The 27,375-nt window shown below is 46.9% G+C and overlaps 1 protein-coding gene across 3 annotated transcripts; it reads left to right on the top strand.

Moving 5' to 3' along the window:
- The first annotated feature begins 9,267 nt into the window (after positions 1 to 9,267).
- LOC148123626 (uncharacterized) lies at positions 9,268 to 26,965 on the top strand. 3 transcript variants are annotated; one of them, XM_087919184.1, is made up of 5 exons: positions 9,268 to 9,404; positions 17,375 to 17,488; positions 18,792 to 18,897; positions 23,865 to 23,993; positions 26,746 to 26,965. In XM_087919184.1, exons 2-5 carry the CDS (start codon positions 17,401 to 17,403, stop codon positions 26,948 to 26,950), a joined length of 528 nt encoding a protein of 175 aa, XP_087775310.1. In that variant the 5' UTR covers positions 9,268 to 9,404; positions 17,375 to 17,400; the 3' UTR covers positions 26,951 to 26,965. The 3 variants fall into 3 exon arrangements, with proteins under 3 accessions (XP_087775310.1, XP_087775308.1, XP_087775309.1); XM_087919182.1 differs by lacking the exon at positions 9,268 to 9,404 and adding an exon at positions 9,467 to 9,720 and having other exon boundaries at positions 17,374 to 17,488; XM_087919183.1 differs by lacking the exon at positions 9,268 to 9,404 and adding an exon at positions 9,744 to 10,022 and having other exon boundaries at positions 17,374 to 17,488.
- Positions 26,966 to 27,375: the final 410 nt, after the last annotated feature.

Below are 27,375 nucleotides of genomic sequence, written 5' to 3'. Positions count from 1 at the left end.
CTTAGTAATTAAGCTTCAGCCTACAACGACGAAAGAGACTGAAGCACCTCCCACTCTCTCTCTCTGGATGATCCGAGCAGCTCTAAGGGAGAAAAACAGCTTCTATCCCAGGGCAGTAGCTCTGTTGAATTTTTCTGCTGTATGGTGCAGTTATTGGTGCGGTGTTGTGGGTTTCCCATGTTCAATGTGTGAAGGGTGAAGGATGTGTGTTTGTGTTTATTTTCATGGTCATGATGCACTGAAGATGGATTATTAGATTTCCTTTGTACGAGGTGCAAGGACAATAAAGTGTTACTCAAAAGAGGACTTGACCTTGAGATGTCACATTGCAGCCTGGTCAAAAGGGCCCAGCAGAGATGATACTACCTGAGACCTTGAAGGTCGGGGATAAGGAACAATGGATGGAAACTGAACAAGGAGAGGTTTAACCTGGAAATAAGGAGAAATTTCTGGCACAGCAGAACCATCAGCCCATGGAACAGAAGCTGCTTCAGAGGTTGTGGGAGCTTCATCACTGAGGTTTTCCCAAGAAGAGGCTGACTGCCATCTGTCAGAAAATGGTGTAGGCCTCTCACTTGGGCAGGGGTTGGATTAGATGACCTACAAGGTCCCTTCCAACTCCGATTATCTGTATTATCTGATGTATTATCTGTGTGGAAATGTAGGAATTATCAACAAGATTTTTTGTACTGTCAAAGAAGATGGAGAATTGGTAAGTTAGTTTTTTTGATTTATTCTCTTATGTCAACGCTTCTTAAATTTTAATAAAGGTTTAAAATTAAAGCAAAACAAAGACACGACACAGGATGGTCTAATAAAAACCGCTTGCTGATCCCTGGGCTTTCAGGACCACGAGGGAGGCCCAAATTGGTCTGCTCAGCAAAACACCCTGCCTCATTTTATGACCTTTCTCTTTCTACACTGTTGTCGGGCGAATCGCTGCAGAGGTGAAGTTGAGTCACATGGTCGCTAATCTAAATCTGTTGTCCTGATTGGCTTTGCTCTGGGTCGGATTTCGTCGCCAAAGGGGGAAATCATGTGAGCCTCGGGGCACTGTGTCCGCTATGGGCATAGGAGTCAGCGCCAAGTGGCTGAATTTTTGATCACGTGACCCTGGGGATGCTGCAACGGCCTTGTGTGGGGAAAAGGGTCACATACAGTCCTCTTTTTTTCAAGGCCGTTTTGATGTTTAATTCGGTCAGTAATTAATTGTTGTAAGTCGAGGACTACCTGTCCAATGAAGACATCAATGCCACATTGGGAAGTGTCTAATAAAAACCAGTTCAAGTAGTCCTCACTCTACAACAACAACGGAGACCAACTTTTCTATTGGCAAGTAAGATAGTTATGAGTTTTTGGCCTCATTTTTATGATCTTTCTTGCCAGTGTTGTTAAATGGATCAAGCCGTTAATAAACTGAAACTGGCTTCCCGCCATCATTTGAAGGTTGCAAGGATCATCAGCACTGGGTCAGAAACGGAGTCGTGTTGCCAAGAGTCTGGGTTGATCATTGACCAGGAGAAGCTTGCAACGGTTGCAAATTTGGGGGAGAAAATAATAATTAAAGATTTCTGTTGCTATGTGAGAAATCGGGTTGAGTGCGCTTTTGCTCCGCTTTAACGACTTTTCTTGCCACGTTTATGAAGCGAATCGGCCAGTAGCTGCTCACTAGGAGCCCAGTCGAAGCGAATCCGGCTTCCCTTTACTTTCAGAGTATATTCATGAGCTGGACTAGAGACTGGTAAATAAGGCCAGCCAATGAATAGGCACAGCCACTAAGCCGTAAGCCACAATGAGGACTGTTTGGAAACTGAAACTGCAAGTGTACCCTAGGCGTGGGCTCTCCCCATATATTAAGCTCTGACGCTTCTGTGGAGCCTTTGAGTCTGTCCGCTGAAAATGAAACTGCTTCCTCTGCTGAAACTAAAGGAAACTGGGAGTTCTCTTTCTCTCTTGCTACTGAAGTTACTTTGCAACATGTTTGCTCGGGTGTTGAGAAATCTACAACTGGTTTGTAAAAATCTCCTTATTACATTGATAAAAGTGTTAAAATGAAGCATCAGCCTGCATCTGCTTTATTTTTCTGAACGCTGCAAAACTCTGAATACTATTGACTTTTGCTTGTCAGAAAAAGGGATTGTTGTCAACTCATCAAACATTCTCTGCCTGAATAGTTGCCATTTTTTAAAAAGTGGGGGCAGGAAGGCTAGTCTGGAAGAGCTGCAAGTAGAAGTTTGAAGCGAAAGTCCATTCCAGGTACTTTTATCTTTGAAAAGGCTAAACTCAACTACCAGAGCTACCTGCAAATACTGTATATTTAACTGAGAAGTGATTGATGAGCACCCAGCCCCTGAAGGTGCTCAATGGGGAGAATCTGGTTTAAGAGGACACCTGGAGGGGGGAACAGGTCCCAGGATCAAAATGAGGCAGGCCAGAGTTGGTTTCCATACAGGGCAGGGCCAGTCGGTCGCCTCTAATGGGTCCTTTGAAGTTTTTTGGAAGTTTGCCTGAGGATCATGATTTCATTAGGGCGGGGCTGCTGGAATCCTGGCACTCCTGTTCTTGTACTTAATATTCAGGTAAGCAGTGGGATTAAACCCAGACAAACAGTCCAGTAGAAAACATTAATCAAGGCTAACCACATGTCACCAAAAAGACTGTTGGGCAATCGGATTCAGAAGTTGAGGGTCATCTATCATGGAAGCCAGGGAAAATTGACTCAATGAACCTCAAGGTCAACTCATAAAATATTCCTATGCCGTTTCCAAATTGCCATATCAAGCGGTGGATGGGAGAACCTTTGAAGGAGCAGACAGCAAATGAATATTCCAAGCTTTCATTCTAGCTCTATTGTATACAGGCTGTCACCTTCAAAAAGTGAGAGAGCTTAGCTGTTGTCAACTCACAAAGAATCTTAGGCCTGTTTTAGTAGTTGCCATTAAAAAAAAGGGGGAGGAAACTTGAAGAGCCGTGCAGCAGTTTAGAAGCTAAAGTACATTCCAACTCTTATCTTTTAAAAAGGTGTAACTAAACTACCAGAGTTTTTGCCCGGGAACAAATTTAATTGGAAAATGACGAAGCACGCACTTTGAAGGTGCTCAATAGGAGAATCTGGTTGAGAGACACCCAGGGGAAGGGGGAAACAGAGTCCCAGGGGACTGGAAATGACATAGGCTAGAGCTGGTTTGATGCAGGTCAGACCGTTACGCTCTACTGGGTCCTTTGAAGCCAAGTTTGGCTTGAGAATCATGGGATTTCATTAGGGCAATCGCTGGAACTTGACACTCAAAACCAGGCCGAGCTTTGATGACATCATGGGTTGCTGTCTTGATTTTTTTTTTTTTGACCTGTCCTGGCAGGCTGCCTTTCTTCATCTTTCCCTCTGAGCTTGGAGAGCAGAAGGCCTTCTAGAATACGCTCTTGCCTTTGGGCACTCAGGATGGGTTCCAGAGCACAGGTTGGGGCCCTGGTCTCATAGAGCTGGATCAGAGTCTCCTCGGCTCACTGCCGTGCTTGGATCAATGCATGCTCGGCCTAGGATCAACTTGTAAAACATTCCTATGACCACTTCCAAATGGGCCACACGAAAGGTGGGGTGAGTGGGGAGAACCTTGAAGGAGCAGACGGCAAAAATGAACATTCCAAGCTTATCTCAGTTTTGCTTTATAAAAGGTCAAGAAGGAGAGGAGTCGAATGTCAACTCATAAAACATTCCCAGGCCTGTTTTAGTAGTTGCCATTAGAAAAAAAAAAAGGGGGAGGAAGGAAATCTGGAAGACATAAAGAGCAGCAGTTGGAAGTCAAAGTGGCATTCCTAACTCATCTTTAAAAGGGTGTACCAAAATGCCAGAGCTTTTGCCTGCAAATATATTGAATTGGAGAATGTGATTGATGACACCCAGCCCATGGAGAGCTCAGTCGGGAGAATCTGGTTTATGAAACACTCCCGGGGGAGGAGGGGGAAACAGGGTCCCAGGGGACTGGAAATGACATAGGTTAGAGTTGGCTTTCGATTCAGGGCAGGCCAGGATGTCGCACGATTCTTGAAGTTTTTGAAGATTGGCTCGAGGAATCATGATTTCATTCGGGCGGGTGGCTGGAATCCTGACAATTACATGACCCGACATCAAAGTATCATCATAAATACAAGTCAGTTTCTTCAGTCTAAATTCTTGATCCGCGACCATGGGGAACGCCATAACGTGTCATATGTGAACTGCGGTCGTAAGTTCGCTCTTTTTCCAGGGCCACTGTAATCTCAAAGGTCCTTAAATGAACGGCCAAAGCCAAGGAGGACCCAAGCCGTGATAGACTAAGTTATGAATCTGTTTCACACACACACTCAGTTTGCTGGCCAGAAGCTGCTAAAGGGGATGGCGCTGATTCAGACACAGACCATCATAAATACGAGTCAAGTTGTCAGCATCTGAATTTTGATCACCTGACTGTGGGGGATGCTGCAACAGTCATTAAGTGTGAATAAAAGGACATAAGTCACTTTTTTCCACTGCCTTTGCTGCCTTTGGTCATGAAAATGAATTGGGTTTAATTGTAAGTAGACAACTACCGGATTCCTACATGATTCAGGTGTCAAACCTTCGGGAAAGAGGGGAACCCCACCGCATACAATTACCTTCACCACGCCTTCCAAGATCCGGTCAGGCAGGGCCCCTTTAATGGAATTCAAGGGGCCCTCTTCCTGGACTCTTCTTGGTCTCCCGCCTCCCGAATCCGCTCTTGATTTCCAGGCTGAAGCCAATGTGGGCTTGGTCAGCTCTTTCATGGGGCTTTGGCAGGAGGGGGCCGCAAGCCTGGGAGAGTGTGGGTAGTTGAGCCCTGAGCCTTTGAATCGGTACCTGGGGGTCGTAAAGGGGGAGCAGAGGTGAGGTTCTCCAGGGTAAGGTCAGGTGCTCTTTTGGTTCAGGGCACTGAACAGATTAACAGAGTGGGAAGGACCTGGAGGCCATCTAGTCCAACCTCCCCAATCCAATCCAAGCCGAGACCTTACACCATTTTCCTGATAAATAGCAGAAATGCACATTACAAAAAAAAAGAGTTGTAGGCTCTTAGGAAAAGTGCAGAGAAGAGCAAATCTTTAAGTGCGACTTAAGATTTACTCAATAATTTTAAAAAAAGAAAAAAAAAAAAAAAAAAAACTAACTCACTGTTGGAGCTTGTGGATTTCCTTGTTTTCCAGCTCAGCCACGCTCCTTGCAGGTGGGGGTCCCCAAGCGGCGCTTTGGTTTCCAGGCAGGGATTTGGGGTCAGTTGGGTTTTTTAAAGGCCTGTTTGGACCTGTGCCAAAGAAAGGCAAGAAAAGCACGGGAGAAGATCAGCGCTATGACTTACACAGGCAATGTGTGAGGAGGGAAATGGATTCATGATCGATCGATTGCTTAGGAACTCACTTTATTCCACGCACACAACGACTGTGCCCTCAAATGTGAGACTGAATTTGGTGATGGCGGGAATTAGACACAAGTGAAGGATAAAGGCTGGCAAATCTCAACCAATAAGCCAGTTTTACCGGGCCGCCTGGTCATTGGCCCAAAAGTCACCCAGCCGGCTTTCATGCCTAAGGTGGATCCAGAACTCACCATCCCCTGGTGATTGGTCCAGAGTCATCCAGCTGGCTATCATGCCTAAGGCTGTAATTAGAACTCCCAGTCGGGTGATTGGTGGAAAAACACCTAGCTGGCTTTCATGTTCAAGGCAGACTAAACTCACTGCCTCCCTGGTGATTGATTGGCCCAAAGTCACCCAGTCGGCTTTCATGCTTAAGGCAGGACTAACTCACAGTCTCCCTGGTGATAGGTCCAAAGTCACCCAGCCGGCTTTCATGCCTAAGGCAGCCCAGAATTCCCAGTTTCCTGGGTGATTGGTCAAAATCACCTAGCTGTCTTTCATGCCTAAGGCAGGACTAGAACTCACTGTCTCCAGTGAGTGGCTCCAGTGTCGCCCAGATGGGCCTCATGCTTGAGGCAGGACTGGAACTCACCATCTCCCTGGCAATTTAGCCACCAGACCAAACGGCAATAGGTTCACTTAACCATCACTAAAAGCTTTGTCAAATCAGGTGCAGTGATATGATGACCAATATTGTGGGCTCAATGGTCATTAGTCATCATTAAGATCACATAGAATGCAATGAATGTGGGGGCTTCCAAGCAGAGCCAGAGTCCTCTCAACTTCTATAAACCCCTTCCCCACAATTCTCAGCTGGCCTTGGAGAAAAACACACCCTCCCCCCAATACAAAGATTTATGGTCCTTTGGTGCTTGTTGCTTGTGGGGTCTCTAACTAGAATTTTAAGACTAGGATTTCTCTTCAACTCCCAGAATTCTCCCAGCCAGCCAAACCATGAATTCTGGGAGTTGAAGTCCACAAAGTTGCCGAGTTTGGAGACCTCTCTGCAATAGATCATCAAGATAGCACAAGCGTGGCTGGCTGAGGAATTCTGGGGAGTTGAAATCCAAGCCTTTCAAGTTTCAGGTTTGGAGACCTCTGAGTTGCTCTCCTCGCCCCCATTTCAAGACGCCTGCCACAAACCCAACTATCCCAGCCCTTCACCCACGCCCAAAAAGGGGAAGGGAGTTGAGCCGGGCACTCTGTTCAACACTCAGAGCAAACGCTTCCTTAAATCATTCAGAACCCTTCACCCGATTGATGGAGCAAGCCGCCATTGGCTGGAGCTGTAGTAACAGCCTGGTGGGATACACAGAGACTGTAGAAACGCAGACCTCCTTAGCAGAGGTGGTACTCAGCTGGCTCGGACCCGTTCTTGGTGTACTAGCATGGAAATTTTGACCGAATACCACCTCTGACTGGCTCATGCCCACCGCCCCCGCTCAAGTTAGATCTCCATATTCTCTTATATTTTAGTGTTGTGGTTTGCCGTGTAGTTGGTGCATAAGGCAGCGTGAATCGACAGTGGGGAAGAATGGGACCAGTCCTGGAGTCTGAGAGGACTTGGTCCTAAGCCTGGAACAGAGATGGGGCCAGGACTATCTGGAGTGGGGTGCTGCCTCCGGGAGCCTTTAGAGTCTGGCAGCAGCGAGGCAGAGGAACAAGGAGCTCTGTTCTCAGTCCGTGTGTGCGCAGAGCTGCTAGGAAGGCTGAGAGCAGCTGAGACAGTAAGGCGACTCAGGGGTAAGGCTGGAGAGAGAGGATTGCCCCCTCCCATAAGAGATACAAAGGTCAGGCAAGGTGAGAAACCTTGCAGGAAGCATAGTCGTCATTTGGTTCTGAGTCCTCTTGAAGCTCGGTGTACTTCTGCTAGTTTTTCTTTGTACTTTGCTGGTTTCTTTTCTAGTTAATTGGATACTTGTTTCTGGCAGCATTCCACAGAACCGAAAGGTGCGTGGGCTTATCTTGAGGAACTGTCTAAGATTAGTTCAGGCTGGGAATGGTGCAACAATTCCTGTGCATTGCAGTAAAATAGGTTTTGCTTTTTAAAACAAGTTTGAGAATTAACTACAACGGACAAAGCCCGGGTCAGAACATTTAGCTCAGCTGATTCTCACGGCAGAGCGCATTGCTGTGCCTCAGCTGAGCTTAAAAAAAAAAACCCAGCTTCAGCTTCACCAGCGCTCGGTCTTTTCGGTGCCTCTGCACGCGCACAGAACCGTCAAAGAACTGGGTAGGAAGGAAATTTGGAAACCACTGCTCCTTAGCCTTACCTCTTCCTCCTTCCGGGGTTCCGCAGGGTGGTACCTCTGAGGGTGCGTTTCTGTGCTTTCTTCTTCACCCAGCGGCTACACAAAGGGATGTATTCGTGGCGGCCTCATCCAGTTTCCGTTTTTCCCGCAGGAGTGGTTGAACGGCTTCGTGATGGTGGGTCCCTTTGCTCGCCCGGACTGAAAAAGGAATATTGCATCATTCAGGTGGGTTTTCCCCATCGTGGAACCGGGGTTGGTAGCGCCACCTGCTTCCATTCGATCAGCCTGTCAATCTTTCCCACTTCTTCCAGCTCGCTGCAAGTGAAATTTAAGCCAGCTGTGTAACTCCAGAGAAGGCCCAAAAATGACCAGGGGACGAGGGGTGGGAGTGGGGGGCGAGTGGGATAAAGAGACAAACTGGGTGAAAGCTGCCTATTCTTTTAAGAATGCATGAAGGCTATTCAAGTTGCCATTTGGTTATGGGGTTTTTTTAAAAATTATTATTAACAACATAAAACTGCAGAAAACAATTACTACCAACCTGCCTTCATGGAGGACCTGTATCCTGCATGAGCCAAAAGAGGCCTGGGAAAATATCTATAGACCCTCACATCCTGGACAAACTGTTTCCCACTCCCACCCTCAAACGCCGCTTTGGAGCACAGCACACCAGAACAACTGGACACAAGGACAGTTTTTCCCAGAAAGCCACTACCTGCTGGAACAAATAACTCCCCAACCCTGTTCAACTATTACAAAGTCTGTACTTTACTATTATGAATTTTCTCATCACTCCTTATCGCCCATCCCCTTCCACTTGTGACTGTATGGCTGGAACTTGTCGCCATATCTCACGATTTATATTGTTTCCTAGTATGATTTGGATTGCTTATTGTGCCTGTGACTCTTATTATGGTACCTGATGATCTCTTGGACTTAATTCTCTTTTTCTTTTTATGTACGCTTTTTGCACCAAGACACTCCTTGTGTGTCCAACCACACTTGGCCAATAATAAAAGAATTCCTATTCTATTCTATTCTATTCTATTCTATATTCCTATTCTATTCTAATTCCTAATCTATTCTATTCTTCTATTCTATTCTATTTCTACTCTATTCTTTATTGTGCCCCATGACTATTATTAAGTGTTGCACCTTGACTCTTTGGACATGAATGTAACTAATTTATTCTATGCTATTCTATCTCCATATTCTATTCCATTTTCTATTCTATTCTTATTGTACCCAATGACTATCATTAAGCATTGTACCTGATGATTCTTGACTTCTTGACGCACGTCTCTTTTCTTTATGTACACTGAGAGCATTTGCACCAAGACAGATTCCAATCACATTTGGCCAATAAAGAATTCTATTCTATTCTATTCTATTCTATTCTATTCTATTCTATTCTATTCTGCTTTATTCTTATTCTTGTTTTATTCTTTTCTATTCTTATTTTATTCTGTTCTGTTCTATTCTATTTTCTATTCTAACTCTGATTATCGGTTATCAGTTATCTTTGAAACCGACCAAGCCCCGCCCACCCAGCTGGCCGGCTCCCCCCCACTCCCGCCTTCCCCGCCTCCCTCGCGCCGCCGCGTCCAATCGGCCGGCGGGTCGGCCCGTCTGGCGAGCGGCGATTGGCTGCTTCGTCAACGAGTCCGCCGTTTGACCTCTTTTTAATGGCGGCGGATCGTGAGGGGTGGGACTGAGAGGTCGGGACTCAGATGTCGGTGAACTGAGGGAAGTCTAGTTCGGCGGTTGGGTGTGGCGTCCCCTCTTCGTCGGGGAGGGAGGCAGAAGGGGGCCTTTGGAGGGGGGGGGTCACGCCGGGATGTGGGGATGTGTGTGTGTGTGTGTGTGTGTGTGACGGGGACGCGGTTTTCCTCGTTATTTTCGCCGCCTCCTTTCCCTCTCCACTCTTTGGCGTCTCCCCCCCCCCCCCGCAACAAAGCGGCAGGCAGTTCCGCGGGTCAACGGGACGGGGGAGGCGTGAGGTCTGGGAATTTTGAATGGCTGCCAAAAAACAACCCCAACAACCCCCCAAAACCGGACTGGTGGTAAGTCGAGGACTTTGCATCCGCCGGTTGGGGGGCTTCTTGGTAAGGGGCTTCGCGAAGGCCTCGGGGAAGCCTTCGTTTGAACAGAGAGGCCGGAAGGGAGCGTGGGGGTTGGGCCTTCGGATGCCCTGCCTCCCTTCCTAACAGGAGTCAGAAGTGCAACTTTATTCAAAAAACAAAATAAGGTCTGGAAAAGAATACGTGTCGCTCGAGTCGTCAGGAGGAGGAGGAGGAGGAGGAGCTGTGGAGACCTTGGTGCTCTCTGAACTCGACTGTTTTTCTTGCAAATGGTCCATGACTCGGTTAGGGAACATCACCAGTGCTAGAAGGGATGGGGTGGGAGGAGGAGGGAGGAGGAAAGGGAGAAACATCACCAGTGCTAGAAGGAGGGAGTGGAGGAGGGAGGAGGAGGAGAGGAGGAGGGGAGGGAAGAACTGGAGGGAGGAGGAGGAGGAGGAGAGAGGAGAGAGAGAGAACATCACCAGTGCTAGAAGGGATGGGGGTTTGGGAGGAGGAGGAGGAGGAGGAGGAGGAAGAACATTACCAGTGCTAGAAGGGGTGGGGGTTTCTGTGGGTCTTTATTGCTCTGTTAGCTTGATGGTTTTCTTGCAGACATTTCATAACCTGACTAGGAAACACCATCAGGGGTAGAAGGGAGGGGGGGTTGTAAAGAGGAGGAGGATAACTTGTTCGTTTGCTTGCAGACTTTTCATTATTCAGCTAGGTAACATCATCAGTGTGGAATGGAGGAGGAGGAATAGTGGTGAAGGGGAGAGGAGTCAAAGGGAAGGGAAGTGGGTGGAGGAAAAGGAGGATTGTGAGGTCCTTGGTGCTCTCCGAGCTTGGTTGCTTTCTTGCAAACGTTTCATGACCCAGTTAGGGAACATCGCCAGTGCTAGAGGGGAGTGGGGTTTGCAGGGTGGAAGAAAATGAGAAGGGTGGGGGAGGAAGGTAGGGTCCTTGCTGGTCTCTCAGCTTGGGGTGGTTTTTCTTTTTTGCAGACGTTTCATAACCCAACTAGGGAACATCATCGGTGCTGGAAGGGATCAGAATTCACTGCCTCTTTGTGATTGGCATGAGAACTCATTGGTATTTTAGCCTGCTTGGGAACTAGATAATGAGTCAGCCTTAATCTGGCTGATTTATGTATATAAATATTTGGTCATTGACTGGCGACCACAATGCAGCCCAACATTTGTTACTAAGCGAGATGTTTATGAAGTGAGTTTTGCCCCATTTTACGACAGTTGTTGAGCAAATCACTGCAGTGGATAAATTAGTAACACAGTTAAGTGAATGTGCTTTCCCCATTGACTTGGCTTGTCAACAAGCCGCAAAAGGGGATTTACGGGACCGTGGGATAGTGCAAAACCTCCATAAATATGAGTCTCTTCTGTGCTGCAGTCTAGTCTAGTCTAGTCATATGCTTAAGTAAATCTGGTTTCTTGGAAAGTCACAAATGGGGATCATGTGACCAGGGGGATGCTGCAGCGGTTATAAATGGGAAAAATGGTCATAAGTCCCTTTTTCCCGTCCCGTTGTAACTGTGAACGGTCACCAAAGGAACTCTTGTTAGAAGAGGACTTCCTTTATGTATTATTCCAAATCAGCCCTTGGTTTTTCTGCCCAGCATTTATTGATCAGGTTGTGCACCTCTAACTCTTCCTTTGTCGTCCATTTAGATAAAGCTGGAGGCTTCATTTGCACAAACTCCACGCTGTACATGTGTGTAAAATCACAAACTTTTAAAGTGTCTCTCCTGATTTTCCCACAGCAGCAATAATAACTGTAATGTATTTTTAAGGACTGCAAGACTTCTTTTAATTTTTGGGATTAGTTGATCGTGAAATCTGGGAAGATATCTTTAGAAATTGGAAAGCGTTTGTTGTGACTGCTCATTTAACACAAAGCACAAAGCAGCCAAAGGCAGGGTCCTCTTTACTGAATGATTTGTCTTTGCTGCAACCCGGTGAGAAGGAGGAGGGAGTGGAGCTAATACAGCCTTCCTCTGAGTTGTTGCATTGCAGACTTCAAAGCCCGTATGGGTGAGGGATCGTGGGCAACGCGGTACAAAATAGGGGAGGTTTAAGGGAGACCCAAGGTTTGGAAAAGCGCCAAGCATACAGAGGGCAGAGTCTGGGCATGTGAGAGGGCGGATTCCTTCAGAAGTGCTCCCTGGGGCTTGTGTTTGGCCAGGGATTGGAGGAAAGAAGGGAAGGGACTGGACTACATTTCATTTCCTAGCCGGTTGGTGACACTTCTAATGCAGCTGTTTTGCTTAACCAGCTTCCACAAGAGTGTATTAAAAGGGTCCTGCGCTTAGGTAGTGATCAGTTATTTATTTGTAACCTGCCTCTGTTATTTTTGCAAGTACCTCAAGGCAAGGAACATATGTAACGCCCCTTTTTCCTCCTGTTTCCCCCACAACAACAACCCTGTGAGGTGGGAGGGACTGGCCCAAGGTCACCCAGCTGGTTTTCACTGCCTAAGGCAAAACTAGAACTCACTCCCTCTCCTGGAGATTCACCCAAGGCCTCCCGGTTGGCTTTCATGGCTAAGGTAGGGCTAGAACTCACAGCCCTCTGCTTTTTCTAGCCTGATACTTTAATGGGAATCTACGCAGGTAGTCCTCTACCTACATCCGTTCATTTAGTGACCATTCGAAGTTACAAGCCAAATCAATGGGGGGGGAGCCAGATTCACTTAATGACCGTGTGACCAAGTTAACAACTGCCCCGATTTGCTTAACAAAAGGGGCAGGAAAGGCCATCAAATGGGGCAGAACTCATTTAACAACTGTCTTGCTCAGCAACAGAAACTTTGGACTCAGTTGTGATCATAAGTTGACTCCCTGCATTGTGGACCCGGGGCCAAGTGTCCAGCTGGGGTCTAAGGGTCCAAGCTTGCGAACGGCTTTTTCTTTCTACTTATGGACTTCTGGCTTGCACCTCCCTTGCCTGCCGGTCCCTGGCTCTGCTTACTGGCACAGCGTTGTCATCAAACCACAATCCGGACATCCCTGAGTCAAAACATCTGAAGAATGAGACAAAAACCGTAGGAAGAACGGTTGCAGGAACTGTGGGGATGGCTAATGAAAGAATAGGGACATGAGAGCAACCTTCCAATACTCGAGGGGCTGCTCCAAAGAAGGGGGGGGGGATCAGGCCATTCTCCAAAGGCAAGGCAAGAACAACGGATGGACTTTTAGCTATACAATTTGGGATGGACACCTTTGGAATGGAAACAAAATGCAGACTACAGGAACCATTTGCACCACCCAGGACACAGAAGAACCTCCAATTGTTTCAACGACCCTCTAAAAGGATGCAAATGATCAGGAACATAAATCCTTCCATTCTGTACTAGCCAGTCAGAACTGAAAAAGCTTTTTGGATGAGAAGGGAAACTTCTTCAAAAGGAAAAAGAAAAGTCCAGTTGCCTCCTGCAAAAGCACCTTTGGGTCAACCATGACCTGGAGGACGGAGAATCTCTACAACAGATGGAAACTCATCAAGGAGAGAAGCAACCTGGAACTATGGAGAAACTTTCTGACAGTGAGAACAATTAGCCAGTGGAACAGCTTGCCACCAGAAGCCGTGGGTTTCATCAGCGGTTTGTAAGAAGAGATTAGACAAATGATTTGTGTAAAATGATCTAGGGTTTCCTGCCTGAGCAGGGGGTTGGACTAGAAGACCTCCAAGGTCCCTTCCAGCTCTATTCCGATTGATTGATCAAGTCTTGCCAGCGATTGGGTAACCTCAAGAGTGGCCAGCTTGCCAGTTCCCCTGGCAGCCCACAAGCCACTGTTGATTTGGGCAGCAAAGTCACAGCACTGACCCCGGAGCAGGCCAGGATTCCTCCTTCAGTGTCAGGCCGAAGTTAGCATCCCAAGAAAGCTCTTATTTTGCAAGCTCTTATTTTTAGCGCATTTATTTGTATACAAGGCTGATCTTAATGACTTGACTGTCTTGCTTCACGATAGAAATTTTGGGCTCAACTGTGGTCATAAGTGGAGGACTACCTGTATTTCCCTGGGGTAATCCATCATAAATTGAAACCTTTGCTAAGTAACTGGTCGTAAATCGAGGAATTGCCTGTCCAGTCACAAAAGTCAAGATGGCTGCCACAATGATGTCTCCAAAGTTCCATCTGTGTTTTGATGCGGCTCTCGCACGAAACAGCCAGCGCTTCCATCATGTCATATGATTTTAAATTTTTTTTTTAAACTTTGGTGGATGCTCCTGCTCCCAATTTAAATTGGGGAAGATTTACGCAAATGTTACAGTTGTTGGAAGAGATGCTGGATGCAGCTGATAAGCCCTCCAGAGGGTGACAGGCAGGAGGAAAATTGGACTGTACATTACCATCAAGTCACCAAAGGAGAGAGCAGTATTTGAAATCCTGGCTGCGTGAACTGTGAAGATGATTGGTGGATTCGGTCTGGCCTGTCAGGGAAAGGAGCTGGGCTTGATTGAAAAGTGTTAGATTGCTAATTGAAATAACTCTGAGGGGCCCTTGGTGCTTCCTGTGCTGGGTTCTTGTTTCCTGACCCAACTAGGTAATATCAGTGCTAGTAGAGAGAGGGGTTTGTGGATGGGGGTGGAGGAGGAGGAGGAGGACTGTGGGGGCCCTTGATGCTCTCTGAGCTTGTTTTGTTTTCTGGCAGACATTTCATTAGCCAAAGTAGGTAACCTCATCAGTACTTGGAAGGCAGTGGAGTTTGCTCAGCAATTGAAAGGCTTGATGAAAACACTTCAATTTCACAACATATGAACAGTCCTAACCCTAGTTTCATCTGGGAAACTCTGATCATCTAGTCCAAACTAAGCAATTTCTGGCACCCTGACCAATTAGCCATCCACAGACATATACACACAAAGAATATATATAGTCAAAAAAGTTAAAAAGGAAACAAGAAGACTGAAACGCCTCCCCTCCAGCAGCCAGATGAGTAGAAAATAAGTCCAAGATTAATATCAGACCAACAGTCAAGAAGTAGACAATACCCCAATCAAGGCACTGTTAAACAAGCTAACGGTAAACAGCCCAACCAAAGAATCTAGGCCCCCACCAACCCTGCAGGGCAAGCCACTAGAATATAAACAGAGCAAACCTTGCTCCCTACTGGCACTGATGATGTTACCTAGTTGGGTCATGAAACATCTGCCACAAAACAAAACACGCTCCGGGAGTGCCAGGAACCACACAGTGATTGTCCTCCCTCCACCACCACTCCACAAATCTCACTCTCTTCCTAGCACTGATGATGTTACATGGTTTGGTAATGAAATGTCTGCAGGAAAACAACCATGCTCAGAGAGAGCCAAGGACCCTACAGCCACTGCCTTCCTCCGCCTCCTCCTCCTCCTCCCATACTCTATTTCTAGGACTGATGATGTTACCTAGTTTGGGTCATGAAACAACCAGAAAACAACCAAGCTCCAAGAGCACCCAAGGAGCCCTCATTTAAGCCTGAGCTGTAAATATTCTCTCCTGGGCCAGTGGCCCCAGATGCAACCTGGAGGAATTCTCTGACTCAGAAAAAAGCCACCAAATCTTTAGCCTGGCTGCATGGTGGCACAGAAACAGAGATTTTCTTCTCTTCTGCCAACGGGAACAAAAAGTTAGCCTTCTGTTCCTGGCCCTGTAAGGTGGGTCATCTTAGGGTCTCGCAGGCCAAGGTTTTGCAGGAGGCTCGAAAGTTTCTGCTTTCCCTTTAACACCTATTTTTAACCTGATGTTGCTCAAAGCTTGTTGGGGAAAGGGGGGGGGCGGTGTGAATTACAGGGCACGCAATGTCGGGGTTTTCGTTGCTAAGCAAGACAGTGGCTGAGCGAGCTGGGCCTTGCTTTACAACCTTTCTTGCCACATTTCTTAAGCGAATCACTGCAGTCGTTAAGTCAGTCACATGGTTGTGAAGCGAAGCCGGCTTCCCAATTAACCTGGCTTGTCAGAAGGTTGCAAAAGGGGGAATCCCGTAATCCCAGGAACTGCCTGCAAGCGTCGTAAACAGGAATCCGTTGTCAAGTGCCTGAATTTTTTTTTTAAAGTTTTATTGTTTTTTTAAGACAAACATAAACAAAAACAACATAAAAACATCAAACCATGTGGGCATACAGTGTGTTGGTTGGTTTACAGATTGTTTTGTGCTTCCACTTCGTAGTCTTCAATTACAATTACATTGTATATGTTCCCATATTGTCAATCAAATATTCCTAGATACAGTAATATTATTAATCAATCATTTGACTATACTATTATTCATTCATGTTTTACAAGATAATCCATATTTTACTTAATTTGTTTTATGACAGTTCATATTTCCATCTCCAATCTATCCTATAATTATTTTATAGATATAATAAAAAAAAAATCTTTATATATAATGTTCTAAAAGTCTACATATTTCATTACCATGTTTTATTGTCTAACCATTGATAGAATAGATCCCCAATTTTACAAAATTGTTTATCTTCTTGTTCTCTAATTTCAAATGTCAATCTACTCAACAAAAGTGCCTGAATTTTGAGTATGTGATCCTGGGGAGGCTGCAACGGGAAAAACGGTCGTAAGTCGCCTTTGCAGTCCCTTTGTAACTTTGAAAGATCACTAAACGGATGGTCGTAAGCCGAGGAATACCTGTCTTCGGGGTTATAAAATGGGAGTAGCAGCCATTGAGCATGAAAAAGAGTATCAATGGCTGCCATAATGAATCTGGCCAGTAAAGAAAGATTTTTATTGGCATGAAGGCAAAACACACACACACACACACACACACACACACACACACACACACAAAAGCACACGTACACTATACCAACCACAAGCACACTCCCATCCCAGTGAGAGCTTTATGGCCCCAAATGCTGCATTTAGGATTCTTTATAGAATTCTTTTTATTGTAGCGTGCAAGGTTCCATTTTATGGGCTAAAAAGACTTTACCAAACAAAGGAGGACAGAATGCCCATAAAGAGTATTTGGACCCTCTGGTGCCGAGGGGCATCATGTAGTTTTTCCCCTTGGACAATGTCCAGCAGTGTGCGGCGGCGGCAACCAAAAAAGCCAATACAATCCTTGGTTGCACAAACAGAGGCATAGAATCAAAATCACGTGAAGTATTAGTACCACAGTATAAAACCTTAGTAAGGCCACACCTGGAATGTTGCAACAGTTTTTGTCACCACATTGCAAACAAGTTATTGAGACTTTTGAAAAAGTGCAGAGAAGAGCGACTGGGAAGATGAAAGGCCTGGAGATTAAAACATATGAAGGAAGAATAATTGCAGGATTTGGCTCTGGTTAGTCAAAAGAAGAGAAGAATTAGGGGTGACTTGATAGCAGTCTTCCAGTATTTGAGGGGCTGCCACAAAAAAGGCAGGGAGTCAACTTATTTTCCAAAGCACCAGGAGGCAGGACAAGAAACAATGGATGGAAACTAACCAAGGAGGGAAGCAACCTCGAATTAGGGAGAAATTGTCTCCAGCAGTTGTGGGTGCTCCATCCGTGGGGGTATTTAAGAAGAGATTGAACAGTCCCTTATCCGAAATGGTCCAGGGTCTCCTGCTTGAGCAGAAGGCTGGACTAGAAGACCTCCCAGGTCCCTTCCAGCTCTATTCTAAATTGTAAACGTGGCCTCTCTTTTTTCTTTGCAGGTACGGATTTCAGAGGAAGAGATTAAAATGTCTCGGGAGACATATTCTTACGATGTTCCCGATATGTGCCTTGATATGAACGACGACCGGAGCATTGACGTTGGTGCCTGGTTTGGTGAGTACCCACTCCACAGCCCGGGAGGCGGGCGTGCTGCCTGCCACGAGGCCAGACTAAGTTTTGGTCTCCTTCCTGCCTCTTCTGGGTGGGAAGGGCAGGGAGCGTTATGACTGATGCTCCGTGGTTGGTTTCTTTATAGCCCACCGTTGTTATTTTTACCACTCAAGGCAGCAAACGTATCCAACACACCCTCCTCCTTTTATTTTTTTTATACAACAACATCCCTGTGACGTGGGATGGTCTGAGAGAGAGAGCTTTGAGTGGCTGACTGGGCTTCATGCCTAAGGAGAACTAGAACTCACCATCTCCTGGTGATTGGCCTAAAGTCACCTAGCCTGTTTTCATGCTTAAGGCATGACTAGAAGTCACCGTCTCCTGGTCATTTGCCCAGTTACCTAGCTAGTTTTTTTGTGCTTACGGTGGGACTAGAACTCCCTGTCCCAGCCAGTAGCCAGCTGGGCTTCGTGTGTAAGCAAAACTAGAAGTCACCGTTTCCTGGTGATTGACCCAAAGTCACCCAGCCAGGTTTTCCTGCTTAACGCTGGAACTAGAACTCCCCGTCTCCCAGTTTGTATTTTGACGCCTTAACCGCTAGACCAGAGGTGCTTGATGGTTGGTTGCCTCGTAGCATGGAGGACCCTGCTAGGATCGTAACTATTTTTCCAGATGCCCGATCTTCCGCCTTGATGACCCCAACCGCAGCGATGGGTATGTCGGGCATCCAACCCAAAGCATTGCCATCGAGATATAACCTTCCCTGTGATGTGGTCTCACCCATGATGAAATCAGGAGAGGTGCTTCCTTGAGACCCAACCGATCCAGTTCCGGGGCTCAGAGAGGCCTCCCATCCAGCCCTGACTTGGGGCTTCTTGGTTCTCTGAATCCCACCAACATCCTTATGGAGCTGAGGCACCTCCCCCTTCTTCGGGCCACATCCCGGAGTCCCCCTGCAAGCCGTTTTAACTTCGGCACAGCAAATTGTGGGGACTCGGCCTCTGGTGGGGGGTGCCTCTCTTGGACCTTAAAATGCAGGGTCTCCTATGTGGAGAGTTTGCATTGAGGTTCTGTCTTGTCCTCTCCTGAGGCCAGCAGAGGATCTCTGGACGCTGATAGCTCTTCTTTGGCGTGAGGAGAGCAGACTGTGAACGGTCTAGGAGTCTCCTCCAACGTCGGTCTCTTCCAGCATATAATCCCATTCTTCTCTAGGAGACTCACAGTTCTGGTGAGGACCACGCTTGGTTCCATCGCTTTGCTTAGATCTCTTGCCTGAAAAATATCCTCTATGTCGCCCTGCCTTTAGATGGGAAGGAGAATGGCAATCAGGAGGTGGAGAGGCCGAATGAAGTGGTGCGTTCAATGGAGGAGTGGCACCCGACCAGACAGGAGAACGTATCACCTCCCAGAAGGTAAGAAGGTTCTGCTTCTTGGATGCCATCCCGCATAGACTCTCCCTTCTTCTGGAATGGGATGTTCCTCCAGCTTTGGGGCTCCAGAACTGCCTGTAACAGAATAACAAGAGTTGGAAGAGACCTTGAAGGTCTTCTAGTCCTACCCCCCCACCCCACCCCCCCAGTTCAAGCAGGAAGCCCTATACCATTTCAGACAAATGGTTGTCCAGTCTCTTAAAAACCTCCAATGATGGAGCACTCACAAGTTCTGGAGACACATTGTTGTGCTTATAAATTGTTCCCACTGTCAGGACATTTCTCCTTAGTTCTAGGCTGGTTAGACTTTAGATAATAACTTTATTGTCACTTTCAATGTACACTAATTGACATACATTAAAATGAAGTTTCATTGCATACAGCTCTCAAAAGGTCACCACCTCCAATACACACTACATAAACATGCCAATAAATTATGAATATACCCACCTATATTATATGACAGAGAAACGCCACAGTCTAGTTCGGATGAATACATGTATGTGGTGAGAGAAACTAATCTTGTGAGTTTACCCGGTGGATTTGATAGGGAACAAAGCCGTTACAGAATCTGGAAGTCCTGCCAGAAATAGTTTGAAACCCCCTCCCAGAGGGGAGCAGCAGAAACAGACCGTGAAGTGGGTGTGTGGGGTCTCTAACAAGGCTTCCAGCTCTCTCACCACATAGCGCTTATAAGCAGCATCCCAAGTAACAGGAAGCGAGCTTCCTATGCTCTTCTCCACTGTCCTCACCACTCTCTGTAGGGACTTTCTATCTGAGGTGCTGCCACCAAACCAAACAGGGATGCAGTTTGTTAAAACACTCTCAATCGTGCCTCTGCAAAAAGCGGCCAGCACAGAAGTAGAAAGAAATGCTTCAGTCCAGTCTCTTTTGAAAACCTTCCTGAAGGCAACTTCTGTTCCTTCCGCTGATGGATCTCACTGTCAGGAAATTCCTCCTTATTTCCAGGTTGAATCTCTCCCTGGTCAGTTTCCATCCATTATTCCTTGTCTGGTCTTCGGGTGCTTTAGAACAGCGGTCGCCAATCGGTGGGCCCTGTGATAATTTTGGTGGGCCGCAGAGAAATCTCACCCCCCAGAGCACCCCCACAAAGCAATCGCTCCAGGCTGCACAGAAACACAAGGCTGCTCAGCCCACATGGCCCCTGGGAACGCTCCCTGCCCACTCACTCCTTACCTGGCAAACTTGCCTGCTAAATTGCTATTTTTCCTTTTTCCAACCATCAGCTGTTCTGCTGTGTTGGGAGATTTAGATTAGCTAGGAAGTAGAAAATGGTTGGATTTCTTGCTTTCTAGCTAGTCTTTAGATCTTTGGCTCAGCACTGCCGAATGTCCCTTAGGACTGAAGGTTTGTTTGCAAGCAAATTCAGTGAAGACTCACACCAAGCAGATTTGAGAGACTGAGCTAGCCGATGGCAGATAGATAGATCACTGAATGAATCTGTGATTCGGTGAGCAACTCAATCTGACTGCTTTGCCTGATTTTGGGTAAATGTTGGTTTTTTATATAAAAAATTCAATATATAAATATTTAATACTTAGATACAAGCCATGCCCAGCTAGACACATGACCACCAAGCCACACCCACAAGCTAGGCCACACCCACATAACCGGTTAGTGGTCCCTGGGATCTAAAATAATGAGTTTGGTGGTCCCTGAGGTCCAAAAGGTTGGTGACCCCTGCTTTAGAAAATAGCTTGACCCCTTTTTCCTCTCTGTGGCAGCCCCTCAAATATTGGAAGACTGCTATCCTGTCTCCCCTGGTCCTTCTCTTCCCTAGACTAGCCAGGCCCAGTTCCTGCAACTGTTCTTCGTATGTTTTAGCCTCCACTCCTCTAATCATCCTGGTTGTTCTTCTTTGCATTCTTTCTAGAGTCTCAACCTCTTTTTTAAAAAATCGTGGCGACCAAAACTGGAGACAATATTCCAGAATTATAAAGCGGCATTAACACTTCAAGCGATCTTGAACGATAGGAGACTACACTTTATTAAGGTCCTTAATTTACAGCTATTCGTTTAATGACTGAAGTTGCAGCGGCATTGAAAGTGACTTATGACCATTTTTCACACTTGTGTCACGTGATCAAAATCCAGCAACTGACTCACGACAGTCGCAGTGTCCCTGGGTCCCGTGATCCCCTTTTGGGGCATTCTGACAAGCCCAATCAAATGGGGGAAGCCAGGTTAGGTAACAACCATGTTACTAACTGGACTCAGTCAGAATAGAGGTGGAAGAGTCCTTGGAGGTCTTCTGTTTAAGCAGCAAACCCTATACCAGGGGTGGCAAACCTATGGCACGCCTGCCAGAGGTGGCATTCAGAGACCTTGCCCCCATTGCCCGTTGCCCGTTTCTCACCGTCTCGCCAATGGAAGAGACAGGGTCCCCTCTGCCTGGAGCTACATTACAACACGAAGCAACGATTGCGAGCCTGCATCGTCGCGGGTTTGCTTCCGCCTCCCGGATGTCAGCTGCTTTTCCTGCAGAGCTGCTGATGTTGTGATGCCCCACTGGCCATCTGGTGTTCGGCTCTCTGCCAAGCAGCTGATTGTCGGTTTGCTGCTCCTGGGATTCACACCGCTCAGGCCAGCACAGTTCAGAGGTTTTACACACACACACACACACACACACACACACACACACACACGGGGAGTGGGGGGAGAGAAAGACACAGAAAAAGAGAGGGAGGAAGGGAGAGAGGAAAAGAAGAAGGGGGAAGAGTGAGACCGAGAGAGAAAGGGAGGGAGGGGAAGAGAGGGAGGGAAAGAAGAGAGTGGAAGAGAGGGGGAAAGAGACAGACAGGGAAGGAAAGAGAGGGAGGGAGAGAGAAAGGGGGGAAGAGGGAGGGAAAGAGGAAGGAAGAAAGGAAAGGGACAGACAGGGAGGGAGGAGGAAAAGAGAGAAAGAGGGAGGGAGAGAGACAGGGCGGGAAGGAGAAATGATATTACAGAAGGTTTTTGTTTTTTATTGCTGCTAAATGTAACATTTCAAAAGCAGGAAAAAAAATGGGGCTTAAAAGTGCATTTATCACATTTTTTTAGATCCATTAGCTGAACTCTGCCTTGTTTATCATTTTTGGTAGTAAAACCTCATTCAGGTTAAATTGCCACGTTGGCATTTTGCGATAAGCAAGTGGGTTTTGGGTTGCAGCTTGAGCACTCGGTCTCTAAAAGGTTTGCCTTCACTGCCCTCGACCATTTCTTGAAAGCCTCCAGTGATGAAGCCCCTACAACTTCTGGTAGTAAGCTGTTCCATTGATTAATTGTTCCCATTGTTTCACAAGGCTTCTACTTAATTCTAGGTTGCTTCTCTCCTTGATTAGTTGGTAATTTTCTCTCCTTGGTAATTCCCCACCCATTGCTGCTTCTCCTGCCTTCAAGGTGCTTTGGAGAATAGGTTGACCCCTTCTCTTCTTTGGGCAGCCCCTCAAATATTGGAAGACTTCATTATGTCACCCCGTGTCTTTCTCTTCCTTAGAATAACAGTGTTTGAAGGGGCCTCGGAGGTCACCCTTGCCAACAGTAGCAGCCCCCCCCCCCCCCAGCATTTCAGACAAGCGGCTGTGTCTAATCTCTTTAAAAACTAGTGATGAAGCACCCACACCTTAATAATTTTGGCAAGGAAGATCATACAAGGTCCCTTAACAACTGTTTTGCTCAGCGCCACAGATTTTGGGCTCCATTGGTATTGTAAGTAGTGTACTTGTTAGGGATACACCCTAGCAGAATCTGCACGGCGGTCAGGCAGGCAGGCAAAATATGTGAGATAAATGTTTTTGTAGCTTACACTCAGTAAAACAGATACACTGTGCTAGTTAAATAGTTTATTCCAGTAAGAGTTATAGCATAGTCAAAAAACAGTCCATATATCATTCACTAGTTCAGTCCGTCCAGGGATTATTCAGTTGCAAATTCCAGTGTTGAAAAAGAGAGGTCAGTGAACTTACAAATATCAGTCCAGTAATATATCTCCTCGCAGTAGAGATATGAAGAAATCAAACCTCCTTCTCTTCCTTCAGCAACTCAGCAGTAGGGAAACACGCAATTAGCAAACCATCAATCCATCAAACCATCAATCGTCAGGAATCCTCAGCAATCCGGCAGGTTCTCTTGCTCCCTCTTATGGCGGTTTCACAACCGCACCCAAAATTACATGCTTTGCAGTTTAAAGTGACACACGCTTAAACTTACTATCATAGTTTATATATATTATTTTACCCAAACTACGTTAGGTAACCTTGTTATTCCTAACAGTACTATCAATATGGAAAGAATGACAAATCTTGTTTGTCCAGCACATTTTTCTGCCGGGGGCCAGAGAACGTCAAGCTTCTCTACCTGGAACGGCTCAACTGTCTTCTCTTCCCTTGTGAGAATAGCCAGTTGGATTTGAAGCAGCTCTGCATCCTGGCATAGCCGAAAATCAAGAGAGTTGCCCAGCCGATAGCTTCCAAACGCCACGCTGAAGCAGCAATGACTTGGCAAGGAATCAGGAGCAGATCTTTACCGTAATGAAATGAACTAATTGTCTCCTGCAAATCCCACTCCCCTTTTGCCTCTCCTTATTCCCTATGGGAGGAGCCATTCACCATCCAACTGAGCCTTTACTCTTGAGTCGACCCTTGTTCTTCAGCTGTTCCCTTCGTCTGGCAGCTCTGTACACGAGCACACTGGATCAGGCTCCAGCTCTTCTTCTGCCCCACTGATCTCAGACTCCGAAGGCAGCTGGTAACCGCCCGATGGCACTGGCCCCATCTCTGCCTCCGACGCAGAGCCTTCCCCAGACTCCAGGACTGGCCCAGGTTCCTCCCCAACCTCCTCGCTGTCCGAGTCTGCCGCCAGCTTTGCTGGCCACTGGCGGGCCGCAACACTCTCTCCCCCCTCCCTCCCTCTCTCTTTTGCTCAAGGACTCTTTTTCTTTCCCCCTTTAGGGTGGCCAAGAAGCTTTCGGCCCAGCGAAAGAGTGCCCAGCGTCGGCTCATGGCCAAACGCTATGCAGAGAAGGTTGCCAGCACCTTGGCCAGCAAAGACGAATCCCCTCCTAGAAAGAAACAGAAAATGTAGGTCTCTGGGAGAACAGCGGCACTTCAACTTAGATAACCGCGCCACAGTGCTTTACAGCCCTCTCTAGGCGGTTTACAATGGCGGCATTTTTAGCCTCTGGCCCCCAACCAATCTGGCTCCTTGTTTTAGACCGACCTCGGAAGGAGGGAAGGCTGAGTCGGCCTTGAGCTGGTCAGAATCGAACTCTTGGCAGTCAGCAGAGTTTTCCTGCAATCCTGCATTCTCACCATTGCCTCAAGAGATATAGAATAAGTGAGGATGGATAAATGGGTGGGTTGGATAGATACAGATGCGGATACATGCAGGTGTGTGTTGGGTAGATATAGATGTGTGTGTGTGAGAGAGAGAGGTGATACAGAGATAGCAATAGCACTTAGACTTAGATACTGCTTCACAGTCCTCTCTAAGAGGTTTACAGAGTCAGCCTCTTGCCCCCAACAATCTGGGTCCTCATTGTACTGACCTTGGAAGGACGGAAGGCTGAGTCAACCTTTAGAAAGAAGGAAGGCAGGAAAGTAATGTGGAAGGCAGGAAGGTAGCAATAGCACTTAGACTTATATCCCGCTTCGCAGTGCTTTTACAGCTCTCTCTAAGCGGTTCACAGAGTCAGCCTCTTGCCCCTCATTTTACCCACCTCGGAAGGAGGGCAGGTTGAGTTGACCTTTCATCCTTGGCCAGGATCAAACTCCTAGCAGGGAGTTAGCCTGGAGCATTGCATTCTAACCATTGTGCCACCGGATATAGAATAGGTGATGGTAGGTAAGTGAGTCTCAATCCTATGTTCTCACTACAGCGGGCCACCAGGGCTCCTGCAATGCCGTTGAGCCGGGTGCAGTCTGACTGCCTTTACCTCCTCCTCCTCCTCCTCCTCCTCCTCCTCCTCCTCGGGATGGGGCCCCTTAGGGGTCAGATTTAGGTCAAACCCACCTTGCAGCCCCCAAATGGAAGCAAGGAGGGTTGTGGTGACTCCCAAGAAGGAAATGAACCTAACCGGCCTGAGCAGGTGATCGGTGACTCTTAAGGGGCAGCTACAAGTAGCCCTCATTAACAAGCCCTCATTAAACAACCCAGATTGTCTGTACCAAGAAAAAGGGACTCCAGATACTGCCCACGTCCACTATCCAGAATTTTTCATCTTTCTTATTAACAATTGTTAAGAAAGATAAAAACAAATCTGGATTCTTATTCTTCCAAAAAGACTCCTAGGATCTACTGTCGTCAATATTAATCTGAGTTTTGCTTTACCCTTTAGTAGGATGAAACCTGGTAGAGGCTGTGGGGGAAGTGAGGTTTTGGTTTTTTTGCTTTTTTTTTTTTTAAAAAGTCCAGCAACTTCATTTGTGTGTTCTTTTTAATTTATTTATTTAGTGTATGGGGATGGTACACTTGGCCAGGAGACTACAGTGTTAGGACCAGTCCTGGCACTTTTAAATGCTGTGACATTGCCATGGCCACGTGATCCACGTTCGGACACTTGGCAGTCGCCACGGATACGTGAGGCTTCCGGGGTCCTGGGAGTGCCTTTCACAGCCTTCGCAGCCGCTTCCAGCAAGGATAATCAAAAGATGAAGTTGGATTTGTATAATGGCCATGCACATTGACTTAATCGCTGCAGTGATTCTCTTAAACAGTGGCAAAAGACCTAAAATTGAGCAGGGCTCACTTAGTAACCCCCATGCTTAGCCATGGAGGTTCTGCTTCCAGTTGTTGTCATAAATGGAGGACTACCTTGTGTGCTGGGTTGCTCTGTCTGATAGAGTTAGGCTTCAGAGAATCTGGGTAGCTCAGCATTGAAATGTGGTCTCCAAGCTCAAATGTGTCCTGACCCAACTAGGGAACATCATCAGTGCTAGAAGGGGAAGATTGTGGAGAGGAGGAGGAGGAGGAGGAGGAGGAAGTGCACTGTGGGGTCTTGGTGTTCTCTGGCTTGGTGGATTTGTTGCAAACATTTCATGACCAACTAGGGAACATCATCAGTGCTAGAAGGGAGTAGGGTGTATGGAGGAGGACTGTGGGAACCTTGGTGCTCTCTGAGCTTGGTGGTTTTCTTGCAAATATTTCATGACCCAAATTACTGTAGATAACATCATCAGGGAGGAGGGGTTTGCAAGGAGGAGGAGGAGGAGGAGGAGGAGGAGGAGGAGGTAGAAGATGAGGACTATGAGATCCTTGGTGATCTCTGAACTTGGATATTTATTGCAGACGTTTCCATGACCCAACTGGAGAATATCATCAGTGCTAGGAGGGAGGAGGGAGGGTATGCAGAGTGGAGGAGGAAGGAAAAGAGGAAGAGGAGGAAGACCGTGGGGTCCTTGGTGCTTGGTTTCTGAGCTTGGTTTGTTTTCTTGCAGTTTCATGACCCACCTAGGTGGCATCATCAGTGCTAGGAGGGAGGAGGGCGTGCCGAGTGGAGAAGAAGGAAAAGAGTAGCGGAGAAGGAAGAGGGAGGACTGTGTGGGGGTCCTTGGTGCTCTCTGAGCTTGGAAGTTTTCTTGCAGACGTTGCATGACCCATCTAGGTGGCATGATCAGTGCTAGGAGGGAGCGGGGTTTGCAAGCAGGAGGAGGTGGAAGATGAGGACGGTGGGGTTCTCTGAGCTCAGATGCTCAGAATTCCCCTGCCAGCTATGGGTGGAGGAAGAGGACACCCCTCTTGTGGGTCTCCTGTTAACCGGAGGTGTCCTTGAACTACCTGCTCGCTCTAGGCAGCTCCTTCCTTTAAAGTCACCACTGTCTTTGTCGTGTCCAGGAGGAGAGGTCCCTCCACTACAGGGAAGTCCACTGAGGAGCTGAAATTGTTGAAGATGCAACAATTACAGCAGGAAGTGGCAGAACTGCGGAGGAAGAGCGAGGAGTCCCTCAAAGTGGCCATTGCTGAACCAGGTGAGACCTTGGTGGGGTTGGGAGACCCGTTTCCTCTGAGAGTTAAGACGCTTCCATTCCGGTTTGGATAAGATGTTCTACCCTGTTTCTCCGAAAATATAACCTTACCTTGAAAGTAAGTCCTAGGGTGGATTGGAGTGGGAACCAAGAACGCATCTTCTGGGTATCATTTAGGAAGGTTATCCCTCCAAAGTAAAGTATTGGATTATCCATATCTTAACAGCGGCACGTATCTCACTGGCTCAATTTTGGAAATCGCCTAATATAGCACCAATACAATTTATTATTCAAAAAAACTTGTGAATGTGCAGAAATGGAAAAACTCACACTAAAATTAAAAGGAGAAGAAGAGGCGGAATTTTACTCGACCTGGAATAAGTGGTATGATTGGCTAGAATGTAAAAAAAAAAATGAAAAAGGAAATCAAAGGGAGAAAATAAGCTTATGAAACAGATTACGATACATACAATAACAAACAGGAATCGTTAATGTCACT

The sequence above is a fragment of the Pseudonaja textilis genome, unplaced genomic scaffold (assembly GCF_049901715.1).
Source record: "Pseudonaja textilis isolate UNSWEBS1 unplaced genomic scaffold, rPseTex1.2 PTEXSCF40, whole genome shotgun sequence".
NCBI lineage: Eukaryota > Metazoa > Chordata > Lepidosauria > Squamata > Elapidae > Pseudonaja > Pseudonaja textilis.
This window is presented reverse-complemented; position numbering and strand designations above follow the sequence as displayed.

What these genes read in the sequence shown, in the direction of transcription:
- LOC148123626 (XM_087919182.1), top strand. Translation starts at nt 9,673, where the DNA reads ATGGCTGCCAAAAAACAACCCCAACAACCCCCCAAAACCGGACTGGTG. An exon ending in CCCCCAAAACCGGACTGGTG is followed by an intron (nt 9,721 to 17,373) that starts GTAAGTCGAGGA and finishes TTTTCTTTGCAG; the next exon opens with GTACGGATTTCAGAGGAAGA. An exon ending in CCTAGAAAGAAACAGAAAAT is followed by an intron (nt 23,994 to 26,745) that starts GTAGGTCTCTGG and finishes TGTCGTGTCCAG; the next exon opens with GAGGAGAGGTCCCTCCACTA.